Source organism: Crotalus tigris, unplaced genomic scaffold (assembly GCF_016545835.1).
Source record: "Crotalus tigris isolate CLP2741 ecotype Arizona unplaced genomic scaffold, ASM1654583v1 scf7180000024347.1601321, whole genome shotgun sequence".
NCBI classification, from domain to species: Eukaryota; Metazoa; Chordata; class Lepidosauria; order Squamata; family Viperidae; genus Crotalus; species Crotalus tigris.
Window position 1 is genome coordinate 876,355 of NW_024100516.1, and position 22,885 is coordinate 899,239.

General features: G+C 50.2%; 1 protein-coding gene across 1 annotated transcript in view; it reads right to left on the bottom strand.

The window, feature by feature from the left end:
* The window catches only part of SLC2A4RG (SLC2A4 regulator), a 46,212-nt gene extending 23,868 nt beyond the window's left edge, over positions 1-22,344 (bottom strand). The window contains exons 1-2 of the mRNA XM_039326950.1: positions 21,799-22,344; positions 13,971-14,149 (exon numbers count right to left, since the gene is read on the bottom strand). Coding sequence (XP_039182884.1) covers positions 13,971-14,149; positions 21,799-22,176 — 557 coding nt within the window. The 5' untranslated portion in view covers positions 22,177-22,344. The remainder of the gene's footprint in view (positions 1-13,970; positions 14,150-21,798) is intronic.
* Positions 22,345-22,885: the final 541 nt, after the last annotated feature.

Sequence of the window (22,885 nt, forward strand, 5' to 3'; positions counted from 1 at the left end):
AAGACTGTTTTAAATCCTTTTGATGCTTATACCATCCCATTAATATTCTGGAAGCTCTTGAAGCAGGTCCCAGCTCTGCCCTGCTCTGGAATGAGGCTTCAAAGCACCCATTTGGCCCAGCAGCCTCACGTCATGTGCCAAGCGGCCCATGATGGCTTGTTTAGCCAGCTATGTTGCTTCATCACAAACCACAAAAGTCGCTCTGGAACCCTGGGGTTGCAGAACAACGATCAAACCTAGAAGCACGACACAGATTGCACAAAGCTTAGAACGTTATCATAATCCAGTCCCAGGCCCCCACACGGATAATTCCCCAGAGGTCTTCCTATATGGTGGTTTTGAATCCAAACACTGGCTTGTTTCCTACATTAAAACAGAAATTTCGGGGGGGGGGGGGAATATGAGTACAGCCCTATCCAAGTTGAATCCTGAGTTCTAGTTCCGCCTTAGGCATGAAAGCCGGTTGGAACCTTTGGGCCAATCACAGTAGATTGTGAGTTCTAGTCCCGCCTTAGGCATGAAAGCTGGCTGGATGATTTTGGCCCAATTCACGAGGAGGTGGTGAGTTCTAATCCTGCCTTAGGTATGAACGTCGACTGGATGACATTGGGCCAATCACCAGGAGATGGTGAGTTCTAGTCTCGCCTCAGGCATGAACGTCAGCTGAATGACATTGGGCCAATCACCAGGAGCCGCCTTAGGCATAAAAGCCAGCCGGATAATTTTGGCCCAATTCACGAGGGGGTGGTGAGTTCTAATCCTGCCTTAGGTATGAATGTCGACTGGATGATTTTGGGCCAATCACCAGGAGCCACCTTAGGCATGAAAGCCGGCCGGATGATTTTGGCTCAATCACGAGGAGGTGGTGAGTTCTAATCCTGCCTTAGGTATGAATGATTTTGGGCCAATCACCAGGAGATGGTGAATTCTAATCCCGCCTCAGGCATGAAAGCTGGCTGGGTGACTTTGGGCTAGTCCTTGTCTCTTAGCCAAGCCCACCCCACAGGATTAGTTGTTGTGGGGAAAATTAAAGCAGGAAACAGTATTGGACATGTTTGCTACCTTGAGTGATTTGTAAAAACAATCAAAGCAGAACAGCAATCAATCGATGTCAGCCAGGTGAAAGGAAAGGAGGGATGGATGAATGGAGGGAGGGAGGGAGACATAACAGACCCCCATAAGGCACCCTCTCTTGTAAGGATCAGAATAAGACTTGAAAGAAGAGGCAAAATGCAAGGAGACGGATAACTTCCACAAGATTTGGGGTGGGGGCTGAAAGTTTAGATCTGGACAGGCAAGTTGTGTGTTGTTCCTTTCTGTGGCCAGATCACTGTCTCGCACACGTTTGTTCACCAGCTTCTGGTGTCAGAGGCACAGGTTTTTAAACCGGCCCAAGCACCGGGATATAAAATTGCAATATTAGAAGTGCATAATGCTGGCAAAGATGGAAGGAAAGCAAAGAAGTGGATGATGGGCGTTCCCTCGGTAGACCTGAACGATCACCCAGGGACAGACCAAAATAATCTAGCTTTGCCATCGTCCAAAGTCGACACTAACTTGATGGCACTAGCTCAGTGGTGGCGAACCTATGGCACGGGTGCCAGAGGCGGCACTCAGAGCCCTCTCTGTGGACATGCGTGCCTTTGCCCTAGTCCTAGGCCTTCAGCTGGGTTTTATAAAACCTTTTCACTTTAGGCCTCCGCTGCCGTGTGTAAAAAAAAAAAGATTCAATCAATCAATCAACTTCAACTTCTGGGGGGGGGGAGATCTTGCAAAGTTGGAATTGATTGATTGAACTTTTTAGTCCCACCGAGTCTGGCATTACCACCGCAGCCACGCCCACCCAATGGGCTACCCCCACCCAATTGGCCACACCCACCCAATGGGCCACACCCACCCAGCACTCCACGATGCATAAGTGGGTTTTGGATTGCAGTTTGGGCACTCGATCTCTAAAAGATTTGCCATCACTGGTCTAGTCTTTTCTTTAAAATCTCCAGTGATGGAGCGCCCACGATTTCTGGGGATAAGCTGTTCCACTGGTTGATTGTCCTGTCAGGATCAGGATTTTCATTGCTAAGCAAGGTGGTTGTAAAGTGAGTATGCCAGATATATATATATATATATATATATATATATATATATATATATATATATATATAGAGAGAGAGAGAGAGAGAGAGAGAGAGAGAGAGAGAGAGCTGAAGTCCACAAGTCTTAAAGTTGCCAAGGTTGCAGACCCCTGGCATAGGGCCTGCTGCCTGAGCAGGGGATTGGACTAGAATAGGGATAGGCAACCTTGGCTCTTCTATGACTCGTGGACTTCAACTCCCAGAATCCCTGAGCCAGCAGGGCTCAGCTTGGAAACCTCTCCCTTTTCCCTCAGCGTGGCTGGCTCAGGAATTCTGGGAGCTGAAGTCCACAAGTCATAGAAGAGCCAAGGTTGCCTATTTCTGCCCTAGTCCATTGTTTCTCCACCTCAGCAACTTTAAGATGTGTGGACTCAACTCCCAGAATTCCTGAGCCAGCCACGCTGAGGGGAAAGGGAGAGGTTTCCAAGCTGAGCCAGGCTGGCTCAGGAATTCTGGGAGTTGAAGCCCACGAGTCATGAGGGGGCCATAGTTCCCCCATGTTGGCTCAGGAATTCTGGGAGTTGAAGTCCACGAGTCATGAGGGGGCCATAGTTCCCCCATGTTGGCTCAGGAATTCTGGGAGTTGAAGTCCACAAGTCATGAGGGGGCCATAGTTCCACCATGCTGGCTCAGGAATTCTGGGAGTTGAAGTCCACGAGTCATAAAAGAGCCAAGGTTCCCTAGCCCTGGACTAGAAAACCTCCAAGGACCCTTCCAACTCAGCTATTCTGTTATTCTGTTACGACCTTTCTTGCCACCGTTGTTAAGTGAATCCCTTAAGGTTGTTAAGTGAATCTGGTTTCCCCACTGAAGGTCGCAAAAGGGGATCCCATGATCCTAGGACACTGCAACCGTCATAATATGAGTCAGTTGCCAAACGTCTGAATTTTTCACCACATGACAATGGGGAAGGCTGCAACGGTCGTAAGTGTGCAAAACACTCCAACGTCACTTTTTTCAGTGCCGTCGTAACTCTGAAAGGCCTCTAAACAAATGGTCGTTAAGTTGAGGACCGCCTGGGTGACAGCAGAGGGATCTTCCAGGCCTCCCACTTTTAGACAGGACCTTTTAGGGGTGTCAAACTGCAAAGCCACTCAACCTTCTGCTCCGTTTGGATCTGACCGCTCCTCTAAAACGGAGAGGAGACTTCACCTTTCTTGATGAGAACTAGAAGCTTGGATCGCCCCAACTCTATGTTTCAACTTAGGACCCCCCTCCCCACTTCTGCAACACGTAGCCAGTTCAACAGAGCCAGGGGGGAGGAGGAGGAGGAGAAAGAAGGAGGAGGAGGAGGACGAGGAGGAAGAAGAAGAAGAAGAAGGAAGAAGAAGGAAGAGGAAGAAGAAGAAGAAAAAGAAGAAGAAGGAAGAAGGAGGAGGAAGAAGAAGGAGGAGGAGGAGGAGGAGGAGGAGGAGGAGGAGAAGAAGAAGAAGAAGAAGAAGAAGAAGAAGAAGAAGAAGAAGAAGAAGAAGAAGAAGAAGAAGAAGAAGAAGAAGAAGAAGAAGAAGAAGAAGAAGAAAACAAAAATTGGGAGTGCATTTTGGAAAGACAGTGGAGGGGAAACCGAAGCAAACTGAATTGCGCAATTACGCAGGCGGTTCTGAGTGATTTATGCTGTTTACGGGGATCCTGCTCCGCTTGGCACCCAATCTGCAGCGTCTGTTGTACTTGTTTTTTTAGAACAATGTGGCATGCACATGCCTGCCAAAAGCGCATGCATGCTGCACAGCAGGACACCTAAATATTGCCTGCCATGCAAGGAGCCTGGAAGCGTTTAGGCCGAGGTTCCAGCAACTTGACCGAAAGGGGGGGAGGAATAAACTCTCCCCCCCCCAAAGGCAGGCGTGGTCAGCTGCTGCGTGGAAGCACACAAGACAAGAGGCCGATCCTTGTCAAAGCCTCTTCCGCCAAGATCGGAGAGCCAATGGCAAAGCCGTTGCCAGTGGGAGGGACGCCCTGGGGCTAAAATCCGAGGCAGAAGTCGGCTAACTTCCTCTGGCTGTTCCCAAAAAGGAAACAAATAATAATAATTCCCAAATTATTTTTCCCTTCCCTTCAAGCCAAGGTTCCAGGAGTTTTCCAGCTCCAGAGGAGAGCAAAGCAAACAGGCTGCCAATGTCAGCGTGCAGGTCGTTCTCGATTTACGACTGCAACCGAGTCCCAAAATTTACGCTGCTAAGTGAGGAACCTGCTACGCGGGTTTTACGGTATTTCTAGCGCCGTTGTTAAGGGAGTCCCGCGGTTAAGTTAGTCACACGGTCGTTAAGCGAATCTGGCTTCCCCCGTTGACTTTGCTTGTGAGAAGGTCGCAAGAAGGGATCACACAACCCCTCCCCTCCCCGGGGACATTGCAACCGTCATAAATAGGAGTCAGTTGCCAAGCGTTGAATTTTGAGCCTGGGGGGTGCTGCAACGGTCATAAGTGTGAAAAATGGTCGTAAGTCACTATTTCCAGTGCCGTTGCAAGTTTGAATGACCGCTAAACGAACTGTTGTAAGTTGAGTTGCAATCAAATGGGGGGGGTGAGAAACATAAATCATCATGCAAACAGTTAAAACGACACTTGAATAGAATAGAAAATAGAGAATAGAATAGAATAGAATAGAATAGAATAGAATAGAATAGAATAGAATAGAATAGAATAGAATAGAATAGAATATTAGAACAGAAGAGAACAGAATAGGAATAGAAAAAATGGAATGGAATGAGAGTAGAGTAGAGTAGCATAGCATAGAGTAGAATAGAATATATAATATAGAATAGAATAGAATAGAATAGGACAGATTGTAAACTAGAATAGAATAGAATAGAATAGAATAGAATAGAATAGAATAGAATAGAATAGAATAGAATGGGAATGGAGTGGAGTGGAGTGGAGTGGAATGGAATGAGAATAGAGTAGAGTAGCATAGAGTAGAATAGAATATATAGAATAGAATAGAATAGAATAGAATAGAATAGAATAGAATAGAATAGAATAGAATAGAATAGAATAGAATGGGAATGGAGTGGAGTGGAGTGGAGTGGAATGGAATGAGAATAGAGTAGAGTAGCATAGAGTAGAATAGAATATATAGAATAGAATAGAATAGAATAGAATAGAATAGAATAGAATAGAATAGAATAGAATAGGAATGGAATGGAATGAGAGTAGAGTAGAGTAGAGTAGCATAGAGTAGAATAGAATATAGAATATAGAATATAGAATAGAATAGAATAGGAATAGAATGGAATGGAATGGAGCTGGACGGGACTTTGGAGGTCTTCTAGTCCAGCCCCCTGCTCAATCAGGTGAACCTATACCAGTGATTCTCAACCTTTCTAATGCCGTGACCCCATAATACAGTTCTCCGTGTTGTGGTGACCCCCAAGTGGGTGTGGCCACCAATAAGAGGGAGTAGGACAGCTAGGGAAAAGGGAAAAAAATGGCGGACAGCATGGTTTGGTGACCCCTGTGAAATGGTCATTTGACTCCAAATGGGGTCCCGACCCACAGGTTGAGAACCACTGACCTATACCATCTCAGACAGTCTCTTCTTGAAAATTTCCAGTGATGGAGCGCCCATGATTTCTGGGGGCAAGCTTTTTTGTGATATGGTGACCAAAATTGGCTGCAGTATTCCAGTTGTGGCCTTACTAGGGTTTTATAAAGCAGTACTAATACTTCGCGTGATCTTGATTCTGTGCCTCTGTTTATACAACCCAGGATTGTATTAGCATTTTTTGGCTGCTGCTGCACATGGCTGGCTCATGGTTAAGTGATCGTCCACTAGGACTCCAATTGCTGCAATAGAAGAAGGGGACGACAGAGAAGGAGGTGGCTGGATGGAGTCACTGAAGCAGTAGGCATGAGCTTAAATGGAGTCCAGAAGATGGCAGAGGACAGGAAGGCCTGGAGGAACGTGGTCCATGGGGTCGCGATGGGTCGGGCACGACTTCGCAACAACAACAAATAACTAAATCCACTAAATCGAGGATCATTTGTATTTGCCACCTAATGTCTCCCAATGACTTGCAGGAAAGACAAAAAAGACAAAACCCTTTTTTGTTGACGTCTTCAAAGAAAGGAATTTTTCTTTGAAATATTGCAGGAGGATTGCTAGTTTTGACCTTCTCTCTTTGTCAAAAGGTCACAAAAAGGGATCACACAACCCGGACACTGCAACCATCATAAATATGAACCAGTTGCCAAACGTTTGAATGTTGATCACCTGATCATGGGGATGCTGCTGCAATGGTGGTTAAGTGTAAAAAGGGTCATCGGTCACTTTTTTGAAGGCCACTGAAACGTCCAACGGTCACTAAACCAACGGTCATAAGTCCAGGACTATCTGTCAAGGCCTTGAAACGTGGTTGACTCGGGCGCCAATCAAATTTGTGTGCTTGGCTGAGGAATTCTGGGAGCTGAAGTCCACAAGTCATAAAAAGGCCAAGTTTGAAGACCCCGGTCTTAAATCTAACAAACAAAATGGAGGCTGGCTGAGGAATTCTGGGAGTTGAAGTCCACAAGTCATAAAAGGGCCAAGCTTGAAGGCCCCTGCTCCAAACGGTCACCAAACAGACTGTTGTAAGTTGAGGACAACCTATACTCGTAAAATCTCACGTCTTTTCATAAAATGGGATGGTCAGAAAAGGCGCGATGGGATTCCTCCCAACTTTTTTTTCCTTTTTTTTTTACAAACATTTCATTAGCAGCTCCAAACTTACAGCAGCCAATCCCACACGAATCAAACCGGATGATCCGGAACTGGGTCTGAATTAGTTTGGCCACCCAGATCCATCCCCTTCCCAGGAAAAGTACCCTTGCTTTGACCTCCCCAAATCCTAAGGCTCTTTTCGTTTCTTCCTCAGAGTTGTTAAAAAAAATCCCACACTCCCTGCCTTGTGCGGGAAGCACACACAGCTATGTAATAATAATAATAATAATATAATAATAATAATAATAGTAGTAGTAGTAGTAGTAGTAATAATAATAATAATAATAATAATAATAATAATAATAATAAACTAGAGAAGATAACAAAATACAAAGACTCACAAATAGAAATAGAAAGACCGTGGCAAAGGCAAGCAAGGGTAGTACCAATAGTAATAGGCGCCTTGGGTGCAATCCCAAAACAACTGGAGCACCACTTGAACACCATCATCGGCACTGACAAATTCGCCATTAGTCAATTGCAAAAGGCGGCCTTGCTAGGAACTGCTTCCATCCTGCAACGAGATCTGTGATACCATCAAACATCCACATCTGCCTATCCCAGGTCCTTGGGAAGGACTCAATAGGTCAGTGATGGCGAACCTTTTAGAGACCGAGTGCCCAAACCATAACCCCAAACCCACTTATTTATCACTAAGTGCCAGGGCCACATCAGCATTGTGGTGCCCTCAGGGGCGGCATGGGGGCATGGCCCATTGGGCAGGCATGGCTGCGGTGCTCACGGCAGACTGGGTGTGTGTGGCTGGGGTGGGCATGGCCACCTTGATGTTGCTCGTGGGGGAGACGCCTGTGGGGGCCGGGTAGGTTGGGGGACATCCACGGGGTGTCTGGGGGTGGGGCGGTGGGCAGGAGGTCCAGAATAGATGGGGGGAAGCACACAATCCTAGCTGGGACTGGGGAGCTATGGCAGTGGCAGCCTAATGGACCTGTGCAAGCTGCTGGCAGCGGCGGCGCGCGTGCCCACAGAGAGGGCTGAGTGCCGCCTCTGGCACCCGTGCCATAGGTTCGCCACCACTGCAATAGTTAGACAAAAATGCCAAATCCAGTCTGAACATCTGGCTGACTGTGTGATGATCCTCAATAGTAGTAGTAATAATAATAATAATAATAATACAGCAGAATAGACGAGAAAGAACTGGAGAAGATAACAAAATACAAAGACCTACAAATAGAAATAGAAAGACTGTGGCAAAAGCAAGCAAGGGTAGTACCAATAGTCATAGGCTCCTTGTGTGCAATCCCAAAACAACTGGAGCACCACTTGAACACCATTGGCATTGACAAATTGGCTATTAGTCAATTGCAAAAGGCGGCCTTACTAGGAACTGCTTCCATCCTGCGACGATACCTGTAATACCATCAAACATCCACATCTGCCTATCCCAGGTCCTGGGTAAGGACTCGATAGGTAGACAAAATGCCAAATCCAGTCTGAGCATGGCTGATTGTGCGATGATCAATAATAATAATAATAATAATAATAATAATAATAATAATAATAATAATAATAATAATAATAATAATGTTGGAAGGGACCTTGGAGGTCATCTAGTCCAACCCCCTGCTCAGGTAGGAAACCCTATACCATTTCAGACAAATGGCTGCCCAGTCTCTTCTTAAAAACTTCCAATGTTGGAACATTCACAACTTCTGGATGCAAGCAGTTCCACTGATTAATTGTTCTCATTGTCAGGAAATTTCTCATTAGTTCCAGGTTGCTTCTCTCCTTGACTACTTTCCATCCGTTGCTTCTTGCCCTGCCTTCCGATAATCTGGAGAATAGCTTGACTCCCTCTTCTTTGGGGCAACCCGAGATACTGGAACACTGCTATCATGTCCCCCCTCGTCCTTCTCTTCATTAAACTAGACATACCCAAGTCTGTCTTTTAATTGTTACTTACACACAGAGAGAGACACACAAAGATTTGCTAAAGTAGAAAGAGAGGACTGGTGCCCCGAACCCACTCAACATCAGAAAAAAGCTCAACAACTAAACACCCGAAGAACACTGTGCAGGTCAGGGGTAGGCAACCTTGGCTCTTTTATGACTCGTGGACTTCAATTCCCAGAATTCCTGAGCCAGCCTGGCTCAGCTTGGAAACCTCTCCCTTTCCCCTCAGCGTGGCTGGCTCAGGAATTCTGGGAGTTGAAGTCCATGAGTCATGAGGGGGCCATAGTTCCCCCATGCTGGCTCAGGAATTCTGGGAGTTGAAGTCCACGAGTCATGAGGGGGGCATAGTTCCCCATGCTGGCTCAGGAATTCTGGGAATTGAAATCCACGAGTCATAAAAGAGTCAAGGTTGCCTACCCCTGGTGCAAGTAATCTTTGACTTACAAAAAAATGTATTTAGTGATCGTTGAAAGCTACAACAAAATGTGACCGATGACCCTGATTCACACTTATGACCGTTGTAGCATCCCCAGGGTCCTGGGACTAAAAATTCAGATGATTGGCAACTGACTCGTATTTATGACGAATTGCAGTGTCCCCGGGGTCATCTGACCCTCTGCTGCGATCTTCCAATAAGCAATATCAATGGGGAAGCCATTGAACAACCGTGTTACTTACTTAACAACTGCAGTGGTTCACTTAACAATGGTGACAAGGAAGGTCGTAAAACGAAGCAAAACTCACTTAAAATCTTTTCGCTGAGCAACAGAAATTTTGGATTCAATTGCAGCCGTAAGTCGAGGACTACCTGTATATCCACCACCAAGGACACAGGCTTGGTGCATTAGAGGCACCAATCCTAGACCAGCCTTCTCAACCTGAAGCCTCTCTAGGCAGGCTGGGCCTTCAACTCCCAGAATTCCCTCTGCTGATAGGGGGAATTCTGGGGATTTGCTATCCCCACATCAGGAAAAGAACAGCCACCTCAAAATACAACACAGCAGCAAATAGTTCTGCAAGCAAAGCTGACATTTTCTCTTCTTCCACAGCCCAGAAAGGGCAGGAAATCCCCTTCCCACTAGGCAGCACTGCCTTTGATCACTCTTCGGCTTCGTTTCTCCAGAGCAATGGAAGGTTTTTTTTATTTTATTTTATTTTCCCCTGCCACTTCATGCCAGGCAGATCAGAGGGACTTTATGGCAGCGCCCTTCGCGCTTGTAATCTAAGAAGATTAAACCTGCATAATTGGCCTCTTGACTGATAGCTTATTTTTAGCCTGATGTTCCTGACGTGTGTGTAGCACATTCGCCCCGAGCAATGGAGCGAGAGCAATAGCACAAAAGGCACAACGCAACCAGCCAGCCCCAGGGGGATTGGGACGGACTTGCAGGCACAACCGTCCAAGATCTGAGACATTTGCACCCACATCTTTGCCTGGGCTACAAAGTTGTAGACTTCAACTCCCAGAATTCATCTTGGCCTCGGCTACAAAGTTGTGGACTTCAACTCCCAGAATTCCTCTATGCCAGTGTTTCCCAAACTTGACAATTTTAAGGCATGAGGACTTCAACTCCCAAAGATGAATTCTGGGAGTTGAAGTCCACATGCCTTAAAATTGTCAAGTTTGGGAAACACTGCTCTATGCCTCGGCTACCAAGTTGTGGACTTCAACTCCCAGAATTCCTCTTTACCTTGGCTACAAACTTGTGGACTTCAACTCCCAGAATTCATCTTTGCCTCGGCTACAAAGTTGTGGACTTCAACTCCCAGAATTCATCTTTGCCTCGGCTACAAAGTTGTGGACTTCAACTCCCAGAATTCATCTTTGACTTAGCTACAAAGTTGTGGACTTCAACTCCCAGAATTCCCCAGCCAGCACTGAGAGTTGAAGTCCACACTGCTGAAAGTTCCCCAAAGGTTGAGAAACGCTGCTTTAAAGTTAACTACTGTATTTTTTTTCCTGATTAATTGATTTTACAGGTAGTCCTCGACTTACGACCACAATAAAGCCCATCCTTTCTGTTGCTAAGCCAGACAGTAGCTAAGCGAGTTGTGCGCCATTTTACGACCTCTCTTACCACAGCTGTGAGGTGGATCGCTGCAGTTATTAAGTTAGTTAAACACGGCTATTAAGCGGATTTTTTCCCATTTTACGACTTTTCTTTCCGTAGTTCGTTAAGTCACTCACCGCATTTGCTAAGTTAATAACACGGTTGTTAAGTGAATCCGGCTTCCCCGTTGACTTTGTTTGTCAGAAGGTCGCAAAAGGGGATGACGTGATCCCCGGGACGCTGCGACCGTCGTAAATATGAGCCAGTGGCCAAGCATCTGAATTTTGATCACGTGACCCTGGAAGATGCTACAACGGTCTTAGGTGTGAAAAACGGTCATACGTTGCTTTTGTCAGTGTCGTTGTAACTTTGAATGGTCGCTAAATGTAAGTCGAGGACGGCCTGTATTCTTGAATTTTTTTTTTTTTTTTTTTTACTGGTCACTATCCAGAATCATCTGGAGTCAGAGTACCTTATAATACTAAGAAAAACACTAAAAATAATAACAACAGCAAAACAACAACAACAACAATAATAATAATAGCAAAGTTGGAAGGGATCTTGGAGGTCATCTAGTCCAATCCCCTGCTCAGGCAGGAAACCCTATACCATTTCAGACAAATGGCTGTCCAGTCTCTTCTTAAAAACTTCCAGTGTTGGAGCATTCACCGCTTCTGGAGGCAGGTTGTTCCACTGGTTAATTGTTCTAACTGTCAGGAAGTTTCTCCTAGGTTGCTTCTCTCCTTGATTCGTTTCCATCCATTGCTGCTTGTCCTGCTTTCAGGGGCTTTGGAGAATAGCTTGACTTCCTCTTCTTTGGGGCAGCCCCTGAGATACTGGAAGGCTGCTATCCTGTCCCCCCTCGTCCTTCTCTTCATTAAATAAACAGCCACTCTGCACCAGTTTAACCAGATGCCATCTCTCCCTAGTTAAATCCGCATCAGGAATTCTGCAGCAGAAAATTCTGCACCTTGCAAGTTCAATCACCTTCTGCCAGCTTCTAAGTTTGCTTCACCTGCCTCCTGCACAGGTAACCATCTGGACACTCCTGGCTGCCTTAATCTCATGCCCCAGTGATACCCAGGGCAATGTTCAAAATGCAAGATTCTCATATTTCACCTGTTAAAGATATGAATCCATCAAATATGCTGTCCACAGAGAAGAGCAACCAAGATGATTAGAGGACTGGAGGCTAAAACATACAAGGAACGGTTGCTGGAATTCGGTATGTCTAGTTTAATGAAGAGAAGGACGAGGGGGGACATGATAGCAGTGTTCCAATATCTCAGGGGCTGCCCCAAAGAAGAGGGAGTCAAGCTATTCTCCAAAGTGCCTGAAGGCAGGATGAGAAGCGATGGATGGAAACTAGTCAAGGAGACAAGCAGGGCTTTTTCCCTCATAAAACGCCCAGAACGGAGTTCCGGCACCTTTTTTGGATGAAACCTTGTAGGGTAGGCAAGGCGGGTTGTATGATGTGTGTGAATTCCGGCATCTTTTTTTTTTTTTTTTTAGAAAAAAAGCACTGGAGAGAAGCAACCTAGAACTAAGGAGAAACTTCCTGACAGTTAGAACAATTAACCAGTGGAACAACCTGCCTCCAGAAGCCGTGGGTGCTCCAACACTGGAAGTTTTTAAGAAGAGACTGGACAGCCAAATGGTATACCATTTCAGACAAATGGCTGTCCAGTCTCCTCTTAAAAACCTCCAATGATGGAGCACCCACAACTTCTGGGGCAAGGTTAATTGTTCCTTGTGTAAGGAAGCTATGCTTTCCTACAGCAAGTGCATCCTACCTGGGGAATTCTGGGATTTGAAATCTGCACACCTTAAAGCAAAGTTGAGAAGGATTAGCTTTAAAGAAAAATCTCTTGCATTCATTAAGGTTTCCAACCAGCATCGACAACCACTGTGCTATTTTCTCTCCAAGGGCATGAGACGAAGGGAAAGGAAAGGAAAATAGGAGGGAAGGGAAGGGAAGGGAAAGGGAAGGGAGAGAAATAGGAGGAAATGAAAGAGAAAAGGAAAAGGAAAGAAGAGGAGAGAAGGAAGGAAGGAAGGAGGGAGGGAGGGGTGAGAAAGGAGGGGAGGGGAGGATAAGGGAGGGGAGGGAGGAGGGAAGAAGAGAGGAGAGGAGGGAGGGGAGAGGGAGGAGAGGATAGGGAGGGGAGGGAGGGAAGGGAAGAAGAGAGGAGAGGAGGGAGGGGAGAGGGAGTAGATGGATAAGGAGGGGAGGGAGAGGGAGAAGAGAGGAGAGGGAGGGAGGGGAGAGGAGGAGAGGATAAGGGAGGGGAGGGAGGAAGGAAGAAGAAGGAGAGGAGGGAGGAGAGGAGGAGAGATAAGGGAGGAAGAGAGGGAAGAAGAAGGAGGGCGGGAGAGGAGAGGAGGAGAGAGAGAGGTAGGGAGAAAGGAGAGAGGGAGAGGAAAGAGAGAGGGAGGAAAGAAAGAGGAAAGGAGGGAGAGGGAGAGAGGGAGAGGGGAGGGAGGGAGAGAGGAGAGAGGGAGAGGAGAGAGGGGAGGGGGAGAGAAGAGAGCGAGAGAGAGAGAGAGGGAGAAGAGGAGAGAGAGAGGAGAGAGAAGGGAGGGAGAGGGGGAGAGAGAGAGGGGAGGGAGAGAGGAGAGAGATAGAAGGGGAGGGAGAGGAGAGAGGGAGGAGGATAGAGGGGAGGAGAGAAGAGAGAGGGGGAGGAGAGGAGGAGAGGAGAGGGGGGAGAGGGAGGGAGGGATAGGGAAGAGAGGAGAGGGAGAGGGGAGAAGGGAAGAGAGGAGAGGAGAGAGGGGAGAGGGAGGAGAGGAGAGGGAAGAGAGAAGGGAGAGGGGGGAGGGGAGAGGAGAGGAGAGGGGAGAGAAGGGAGGGGATAGGGAAGAGAGGAGAGGGGAGGAGAGGGGACAGAAGGGAGGGGAGAGGAGGGAAGAAGAGGAGAGGAGAGAGGGGAGAGGGAGGAGAGGAGAGGAGAGGGGAAGAGAGGAGAAGGGAGAGGGGGAGAGGAGAGAGGGGAGGAGAGGAGAGGGGGGAGAGGGAGGAGAGGAGAGGGGAGAGGAGGGAGGGGAGAGGGGAGGGGACAGGAGAGGAGGAAGGGAGGGAGGGAGAAGAGAGGACAGAAGGGGAGAGGAGGGGAGGGGAGGGGAAGGGAGGAGAGGAGAGGAGACAGCCACCACAAACGGTGCTCCCACTATCATACCTCTGCTGGGGCACTGGGATGTAGGCCGAGTGGTGCAAGGGAGTCTCGTCCAGGAGTCGCAGAGCCCTCACTTCTTCCACCGGCTGTTTTAGCACCACAGGATTCGAGGCGAGCCTCGGGTGGCCATTTGCCGGCTCCGGCTCAGCTGGAAACGGTTTACCATTACAAGGATTGGAGCCCTGCAAGAAAGAGTGGAAGACGTCTAGGGTGACTGTCCCTTTCAAGTCCAAGAGCATTTATTATTCCTTGCTTCTAGGGACGTAGACACACACACCCCGGTCTCAACTGCAGGACTCTGGGGGGGGGGGTGTTTACAACAATTCATGACTCCCCAAAGAACAAGGCATAGTTTTTAAAACCTATAAAACCGTATTAACTTAATAAGAAAAAAAAAAATCACAGCCGGCTTCTAATCGGCAATCTGCACGCAGCACAAAAAAGGGCTCACAAAAACAAATCCCCAAGACAAGACTCAGTAAACACCCACCCACCAACCCCTGGTAACAACAAACCACCCTTGATAGGCGGGCTAGCCAAAGTCTTCAAGCTCTTTTGAAAGGATGCCAAAGTGAATGCCAGTCTTATTATAGTACTAGTGGACGATCCCTGAAACAGGAGCCAGCCGTGTGCTGCAGCTGCCAAAAAGGCCAACACAGTGCTGGGCTGCATCAACAGAGGGATAGAATCAAGATCACATGAAGTGTTAATACCACTTTACAAGGCCTTGGTAAGGCCACACGTGGAATACTGCATCCAGTTTTGGTCACCACGATGTAAAAAAGACATTGAGACTCTAGAACAGTGTTTCTCAACCTGTGGGTCGGGACCCCATTTGGGGTCGAATGACCATTTCACGGGGGTCGCCAAACAAGGCTGTCTGCCATTTTTTTCCCCCTTTCTTTGGCCACGCCCCTGGCACCCGGTGATGTATAAGTGGTTGGGGGTCACCACAACATGGGGAACTGTATTATGGGGTCGCGGCATTAGAAAGATTGAGAACCACTGCTCTAGAAAGAGTACAGAGAAGAGCAACAAAGATGATTAGGGGACTGGAGGCTAAAACATACAAGGAACAGTTGCTGGAATTGGGTATGTCTAGTTTAATGAAGAGAAGGACGAGGGGGGACATGATAGCAGGGTTCCAATATCTCAGGGGCTGCCACAAAGAAGAGGGAGTCAAGGTCCAAAGCGCCTGAAGGCAGGACAAGAAGCAACGGACGGAAACTAATTGAGGAGAGAAGCAATCTAGAACTAAGGAGAAACTTCCTGACAGTTAGAACAATTAACCAGTGGAACAACCTGCCTCCAGAAGCGGTGAATGCTGGAAGTTTTTAAGAAGAGACTGGACGGCCATTTGACCGAAATGGTATAGGGTTTCCTGCCTGAGCAGGGGGTTGGACTAGATGATCTCCAAGGTCCCTTCCAACTCTATTATTCTCTTATTCTATTCTCTTATTTCTGCAAGGATGATGTTCCACAGGGATGGAGCCACCACAGAGAAGCCTCTTCTTTTTGGACCTCCTTAAGGGAGCCCTAACAGTTACCCCAAACTTTAGCCGTGAAAATCATGGGAATTCCGCAATGCTGACATACGAGTAGGAGAGGGAAGAACCCTCTTCGCCCCCTAATCCGATAGACTACTTTGTTTCCTAAGCTCCCTTATTTCCATTCACCCTCCCACTGGGAGAATTTATGGGGCTTGTAGTCCTGAAAAATCTAGCCAGCCCTGAACCTCTTCCAAAAGGCTGCAGAGTCCCTGCCTTTATCTTAGATCAGGGGTAGGCAACCTTGGCTCTTTTACGACTCGTGGACTTCAACTCCCAGAATTCCTGAGCCAGCCACGCTGAGGGGAAAGGGAGACGTTTCCAAGCTGAGCCATGCTGGCTCAGGAATTCTGGGAGTTGAAGTCCATAAGTCATAAAAGGGCCAAGTTTGAAGACCCTGGTTTAAATATTTTTTCCTCATGGTCACGTGATCAAAATTCAGGCATTTGGGCAGGGCTAGGTAACCTTGGCTCTTTTATGACTGGTGGACTTCAACTCCCAGAATTCCTGAGCCAGCCACGCTGAGGGGAAAGGGAGAGATTTCCAAGCTGAGCCATGCTGGCTCAGGAATTCTGGGAGTTGAAGTCCACGAGTCATGAGGGGGCCATAGTTCCCTCATGCTGGCTGAGGAATTCTGGGAGTTGAAGTCCACGAGTCATGAGGGGGCCATAGTTCCCCCATGCTGGCTCAGGAATTCTGGGAGTTGAAGTCCACCAGTCATAAAAAGGCCAAGGTTGAAGGCCCCTGGTTTAAATATTTAAATATTTTTCCCTCACGGTCACATGATCAAAATTCAGGCATTTGGGCAGGGGTAGGCTGCCTTGGCTCTTTTATGACTGGTGGACTTCAACTCCCAGAATTCCTGAGCCAGCCACACTGAGGGAAAAGGGAGAGGTTTCCAAGCTGAGCCATGCTGGCTCAGGAATTCTGGGAGTTGCAGTCCACCAGTCATGAGGGGGCCATAGTTCCCTCATGCTGGCTCAGGAATTCTGGGAGTTGCAGTCCACGAGTCATGAGGGGGCCATAGTTCCCTCATGCTGGCTCAGGAATTCTAGGAATTGAAGTCCACAAGTCATGAGGGGGCCATAGTTCCCTCATGCTGGCTCAGGAATTCTGGGAGTTGAAGTCCACGAGTCATAAAAGGGCCAAGTTTGAAGAGCCCTATACTATCTAGTGCAGGGGAAGGCAACCTTGGCTCTTTTATGACTCGTGGACTTCAACTCCCAGAATTCCTGAGCCAGCCATGCTGAGGGGAAAGGGAGAGGTTTCCAAGCTGAGCCAGGCTGGCTCAGGAATTCTGGGAGTTGAAGTCCAGGAGTCGTAAAAGAGCCAAGGTTGCCTACTCCTGTCTTAGATAAACACAGCAGGGGTAGACTGAACTAGTACGCAAGCTCGCCACCACACCAACTGAAATTCAGACTCCAGAAGGCTAGCGATAAGCGTGTTGGAACACGGAGCATAATTCCTGAACTCCGGCGCGGGAACCTGCTCCCCCCCAGCAGGCTGCGAAACAACATGCAGCCTGCAACAAGGTAGGGCTGGACAAACTCCCACTGCAGATGGCTGCAGAGTGCAGGAATCTTTGAGATCTTTTGCACGGCCTGTCCGGGCACGCCGCCGTGCAAAAAAGCTGGCGTTGTCGCTTTTTCCTGGTCTCCCTTACAACCGTACAGGAAAGACTGCCAAGGGTTTGCAAGGCCCTGAATAAGCCAGGCCAGGACAAAAATTAAATCCCGTTGACACCGAAGCTTAACTGAAATTCAGATGCATCAGTGAACACTAATCTAATTTACAAATATATAAAGCTCGCTCTGGAGTTGAGCTCCTTTTCTTGGCAATGACGGATTATGACTTCTCACTTTGAAATCTCCCATTGGACTCTTAATCAAAGACTAACTAAGTATAAACATGGTTAGGCTTTCTAAAACAGGCTCAGGGTCACTCACAGGAATAAGTGTAAACTCCCAGTTTGGTGGAAAGGTGAAAATGCTAGCCTAGCCTTTCATGCTTTAGGCATGAAAGCTGGTTGGGTAACTTTGGGCCAAACACCAGGAGACTGTGAGTTCTAGTCCCACCTTAGGTATGAAAGCCAGCTAGGTGACTTTGGGCCAATCACCAGGAAACAGTGAGTTCTAGTCCTGCCTTAGGCATGAAAACCGGCTGGGTGACTTTGGGCCAATCATCAGGAGACAGTGAGTTCTAGTCCCGCCTTAGGCATGAAAGCCAGCTGGGTGACTTTGGGCCAATCACCAGGATACAGTGAGTTCTAATTCTGCCTTAGGCATGAAATTGGCTGGGTAACTTTGGGCCAATTACCAGGAGACAGTGAGTTCTAGTTCTGCCTTAGGCATAAAAGCTGGCTGGGTGACTTTGAGCCAATCACCAGGAGACAGTGAGTTCTAGTTCTGCCTTAGGCATAAAAGCTGGCTGGGTGACTTTGGGCCAATCACCAGGAGACCGTGAGTTGTAGTCCTGCCTTAGGCATGAAAACCAGCTGGATGACTTTGGGTCAATCAGCAGGCGACGGTGAGTTCTAGTCCTGCCTTAGGCATGAAAGCCAGCTGGGTGACTTTGGGCCAATCACCAGGAGACTGAGAATACTAGTCCTGCTTTAGATTGGGTGACTTTGGGCCAATCACCAGGGGACAGTGAGTTCTACTCCCGCCTTAGGCATGAAAGCCAGCTGGGTGATTTTGGCTGAATCAATCTCTCTCAGCCGAACCCTTCTCACAGGGTTGTCGTGGGGAAAAAGAGAAGCAGGAAGGAGTACTGTGCATATTTGCCACCTTGAGTTACTTATAAAGTGATAAAGGTGTGATTAAAAATATAATAAATGAAAATAATAAAATAAACAACACCAACATGGAGCTTGCTTTGGCCATAATAGGGGAGGCTTTGCGAAGGTCTTCCTCCAATAGTTATTATTTGACTTTTCAAAGATTCTGTACTCCTGATATTCCCTCTAGGTCTCTCCCCCAATTACTAACCAGGTCTGGCCCTGCTTAGCTTCCCAAGACTGACCACGTGCTGCCACCTAGCAGAGCTAATGTAATTAGCACCCACTGATTAAATTGTTTTATTGTCTTTCAGTTGCAGTTTTTAGGGTTGATTTTGGAGGATCCCTGGGGGACAGCCTCGTGGTCAGGAGGGGGCCCTGCAACCCTGGAATAGACTTTGCCACTTCGCAGCTAATATAGCTACAAATATCAATCGCCCGGAGTTGATTCAAACTTACATGGGCAGCATATAAATTTAATACATAATTACAAAGAAATGAACTCATGCCAAGTTGGAGAAAAAAAGGAGGAACGAGGGAAAAAGAGACAAGCACAATGTAGGATATCATTTCGTGTCTATTTTAACTCTGGATTCTGAATGCTATTAAAAAGCACAGGAATTAATCAAGTTAATCTTTGAATAAATGAGGCAAATAACAGAATGCAACATCAACATTCACACAAAGGGCATAATCCACCTAGGTCAGGGGTAGGCAACCTCGGCTCTTTTATGACTCGTGGACTTCAATTCCCAGAATTCAGGAATTCTGGACTTCAATTCCCAGAATTCAGGAATTCTGGGAGTTGAAGTCCACGAGTCTTAAAAAAGCCGAGGTTGCCTACCCCTGACCTAGGGGGATAATCCAGTATAAAAGGGCTTTCTTTTTAATCCAATTCACTTCATGTTGAGCCAGTTTGGCGTAGTGGTTAAGGCACCAGGCTAGAAACAGGAAAACAGCGAGTTCCAGTCCTGCCTTAGACTCAAAAGCCGGCTGGATGACTTTGGGCCAATCACCAGGAGATGGTGAGTTCTAGTCCTGCCTTAGGCACGAAAGCCAATTGGGTGATTTTGCATCAATCACCAGGAGACGGTGAATTCTAGTCCCACTTTAGGCATGACAGCCAGCTGGGTGACTCGGCCAATCACCAGGAGACCGTGAGTTCTAGTCCCGCCTTAGGCAAACCAGGTGATTCTGGGCCACTTCCTCCCTCTCCGCCCAGCCCACTTCTCAGGGTTGTTGTGAAGATACTAGGAAGAGAAAGGTGTGTTGGATGTTTGCCATGTTTTCTTTGGAGGGAAGGTATTGTACAAAGGAAAAGGAATTAATTAATTCAGGAATTAAGTTAAACTTGTTCTGCAAAGTCAGCCCGAGTTGACCCTTTGCAGAAAAAAAGAAAGAAACAGCCCAAGGTAAGTTGGACCTTGTCTGCGGTCACCTGCATGGGGTGTAGCTCACCTGCTCTCTACCCAAACAAACCTATCTGTCTTGGATTCAAGTCACGACTCTTTCCGCCATCCACTTCTGAACTCTGGGACAACAACGGTCACCATTTCTGGATGGCAGAAATCCAACAGGTGTAGCCTCTGCCTTCAGATCAGCAGAAATCCCACAGGTGTAGCTTCCTCTTTTGCAGCTACTGTAGCCACAACTGGCACCTGCAACTAACTACCTTCCCCTCTTTGCAAAACCATCATTCTGAACTCTTTGGTGAGAAAACCAGGCAGGTTTCCCCCCCCCCACACACACACACTTTCAATTGCTGTCCTTCCGGTCACTTTTGCAGTGGATATCCAAAACTGTCAATCAAACCTGAATTTTTTGATTCTCAATTGGAGCCTTTTTTGATTTTACCGGGAATTTTTTTTAGAAAAAAATCAAAAGGACAAGTCTAAAAAATTGCCTTCCTCCAATTTGCCTCGAAACAGCCCCAAATGTATTTGTTTATTGCTTTTACAGGCCGCCCATCACTCCACGGAGAACTTGCCGGCCTCCGCACCAGCTGCGCTTGCGAACTATGAAAGGCGGCCGCGGAAGCAAGTTTCTAGTCCTCGTGACCCTCGCTCTATGCAGCAAATCAGGATTTTCCCCGGGCGGGTAAGACAGAGAAGCCATTGGCCAGCCCCCTCCCCCATTGCTGGGGGCACCAACTTGCAGGAAGAGGGGCAGCCCCCCCTCCCCGAGCCAGGTGGGGCAAAAACTTTCCGGACACTCGCTTGGAAGCGCGCTCGGAGCGATTGCTCCCCCCTTTGCACAGCAGGGTGAGGTGCTCCTTTGGGGCGTCCACCCTCAGCAACCCCCCCCCGCGCGCTTGGATGACACCCGGTCGTGAGAATGGAGCAGACACGGGTCCTCCCGACTCCCCACCCACCGTCCCGAGATCGCGTCGGGCGGGTCTCTTCCCCCGGGCGGGCAGCAGGGTCGCCTCCTTCCGCGCCCGGCCCCGCGTCCCCGACGCCCCGCCCGGAGCACGTGAGAACGGCCGAGCCCGCCCGAGCTGCGAGGGCGAGGCGGGCAGCGCCTTCCACAGCCGGGACCCACCTTCGGGGCCGGCCGGGCCGCGGACTGGCCGGCCCGGCTTCCTGGCGGCGCGGCGCCCGCGGCGAGTGATTGATGGCCCTCCGGCCGAGCAGCGCAGCCCGCGCCCAGCCAAAGCCGGGCGGCGCCGGGCGGAGCGAGAGGCGGCCCCGCGGCGGCTGGCCAAGTCCCGGCCCCTTCGCAGTCCCCTCCCTTCGGTCAAACTTTTCCTCGCAGCCGCCGCCGCCGCCGCCGTCGTCGTAGCTGCAGCCGGGAGGGCGCCATCTTTTCGCCCAGGGGCCGGTCGGCGCCCGCCCCGCCGAGGCGCAAAAAGCCGGCCGGGGTCCCGGGGGAGCGGCCCCGGGCGCCAAGCGAGTGGCCCGCGGGCGCAAGCCGCGCCAGGCGGGGATCCCCGAGCCGTCCCGATGGGAACGTCCAGCAGGGGCCCTGGGGCTCGCTCCGGCTCCTGGACTGGAGCCGACGGACGCATTCCCGGGGCAGCGCCAGGGAATCCATCCCCCCCCCAGGGGCCAAGATGCCGTCCCCGGCCGCGCCGCTGCAGCCTGTCGATGCTGCGTGCAAGAGGGCCGGGGTGCAGCCCCCGTTTCTCCCACCCCCCCACTTTGCATAAGGGGCTGCGGGAAGGGGGGGAAACCCCCTGCAATATGCACGACGGGCAGCCACTCCGCCTCCCCTCTTGCCGCCCCCGCAATGTTCCCGCAAAGCGGGAGTGGAGACCCCCTTGCTGCCCCCCCCCCGTCGCTCAGTCGCTTCCCGGCCCACCGCCCCCTCCCACGTGCCCGCTTCTCCCTTCGCCCGCCCCCTCGGGGGAAAAAAAAAGCGGGGAGCCGGCAGGTCGCAACTCGGCGAGGCCGCCGCCTGTCAGCGTCGTAGGCCTGGACGGGACACACCCACCCGCTGCTTCTCCCTCCGGGACCCCGACAGCCAAGGCGGGGCGGGAGTTGTGCGCCCCGCGCCGCGCGCTCTCTACCTTTTGCAAAAGCTGGACTTTGCTTCGGGCGCAGCCGCCGCTGCCTCCGCCTCCGCCAAGCGCGGCGGGTCTCCGGCCGGCGCCGTCCTCGCTGCTCCTGCGTCGGGCTCTCCTCCGGAGCGACGCCGGATCTTCCACCAGCACCGTGTAAACGGCGTTGCCGGGCGGCGGCGGCGGCGGGGCGGGCGAGGCGGAGGCGAGCGGCTTGCAGGCGGAGGCGGCCACCCCGCAGCACAAGCCGGCGGCGGCAGCAGCGGCGGCGGTCGGGGGGCTGCTGTCAGGGCAGCAGGGGGCCGCTGACGTCAAGCCCGGCGGCGGGGAGCAAATCCGGCCGCCCGGGGAGGCGGCGCGTTTGAAAAGCCGCGGCTTGGGCTCCATGCTGCGGGGCCGGCCGGCCGGCTGCCTGCCTGCCTGAGCGGCGGGGCGCCGAGCCCCCTGGCCCGGAGAAGGGGGCAGATCCGTGCAGGGTAAAGCCCCGCACGCCGCCGCCGCCGCCGTGAGTTTCCCTCCAGCCAGCGGCGCACCCCCGCCGAGCCACGCCCCCTCGCCTGCCCCGCCCCCTCGGCGCTGGAGCGAGCGGCGGCGGCGGCGGCTGTCGGGTTGCTCCAAAAAAAAGAAAAAAGAAGGGTGAAGAAAAAAAAAAAACACCTCCCCGCTCCTCCTTCGCCGCACGCCATTGGCTGGCGCGCTGTGTCAACATTCCAAAATGGAACGTTGCCCGGAGCCGGCTCGCGCGCCCATTGGCCAGGCGACGTTGCCAATTGCAAGCGAGGGAAGAGAAGGAGGCGAAGAAGACTAGTCGCCGCGTTCTCTTCCAGTTGCTGCCGCCGCCGCCGCCGCTGCGCTCGTCTGTTTGCCTTGCCGGTCTGCGCGCTTAAAAGCGGGTCGCCGTCCCGCTCCGGCTCGGCTTTGCTGGTGAAGCCGGAGAGGAAGGCTGGTCTCGGCCTTCCCCGCCCGGTCTGTGCGCCTCTGCCTCCAGCGGCCATGTCGGTGGGGCGGCCGCCGGGCGGAGGCTGCAAACCACGGGGGAGGCGAGGCAGGATTCCAAGCGCGCTGAAGACTCGGAAGGCGGGGCTGCTTGTTGGAA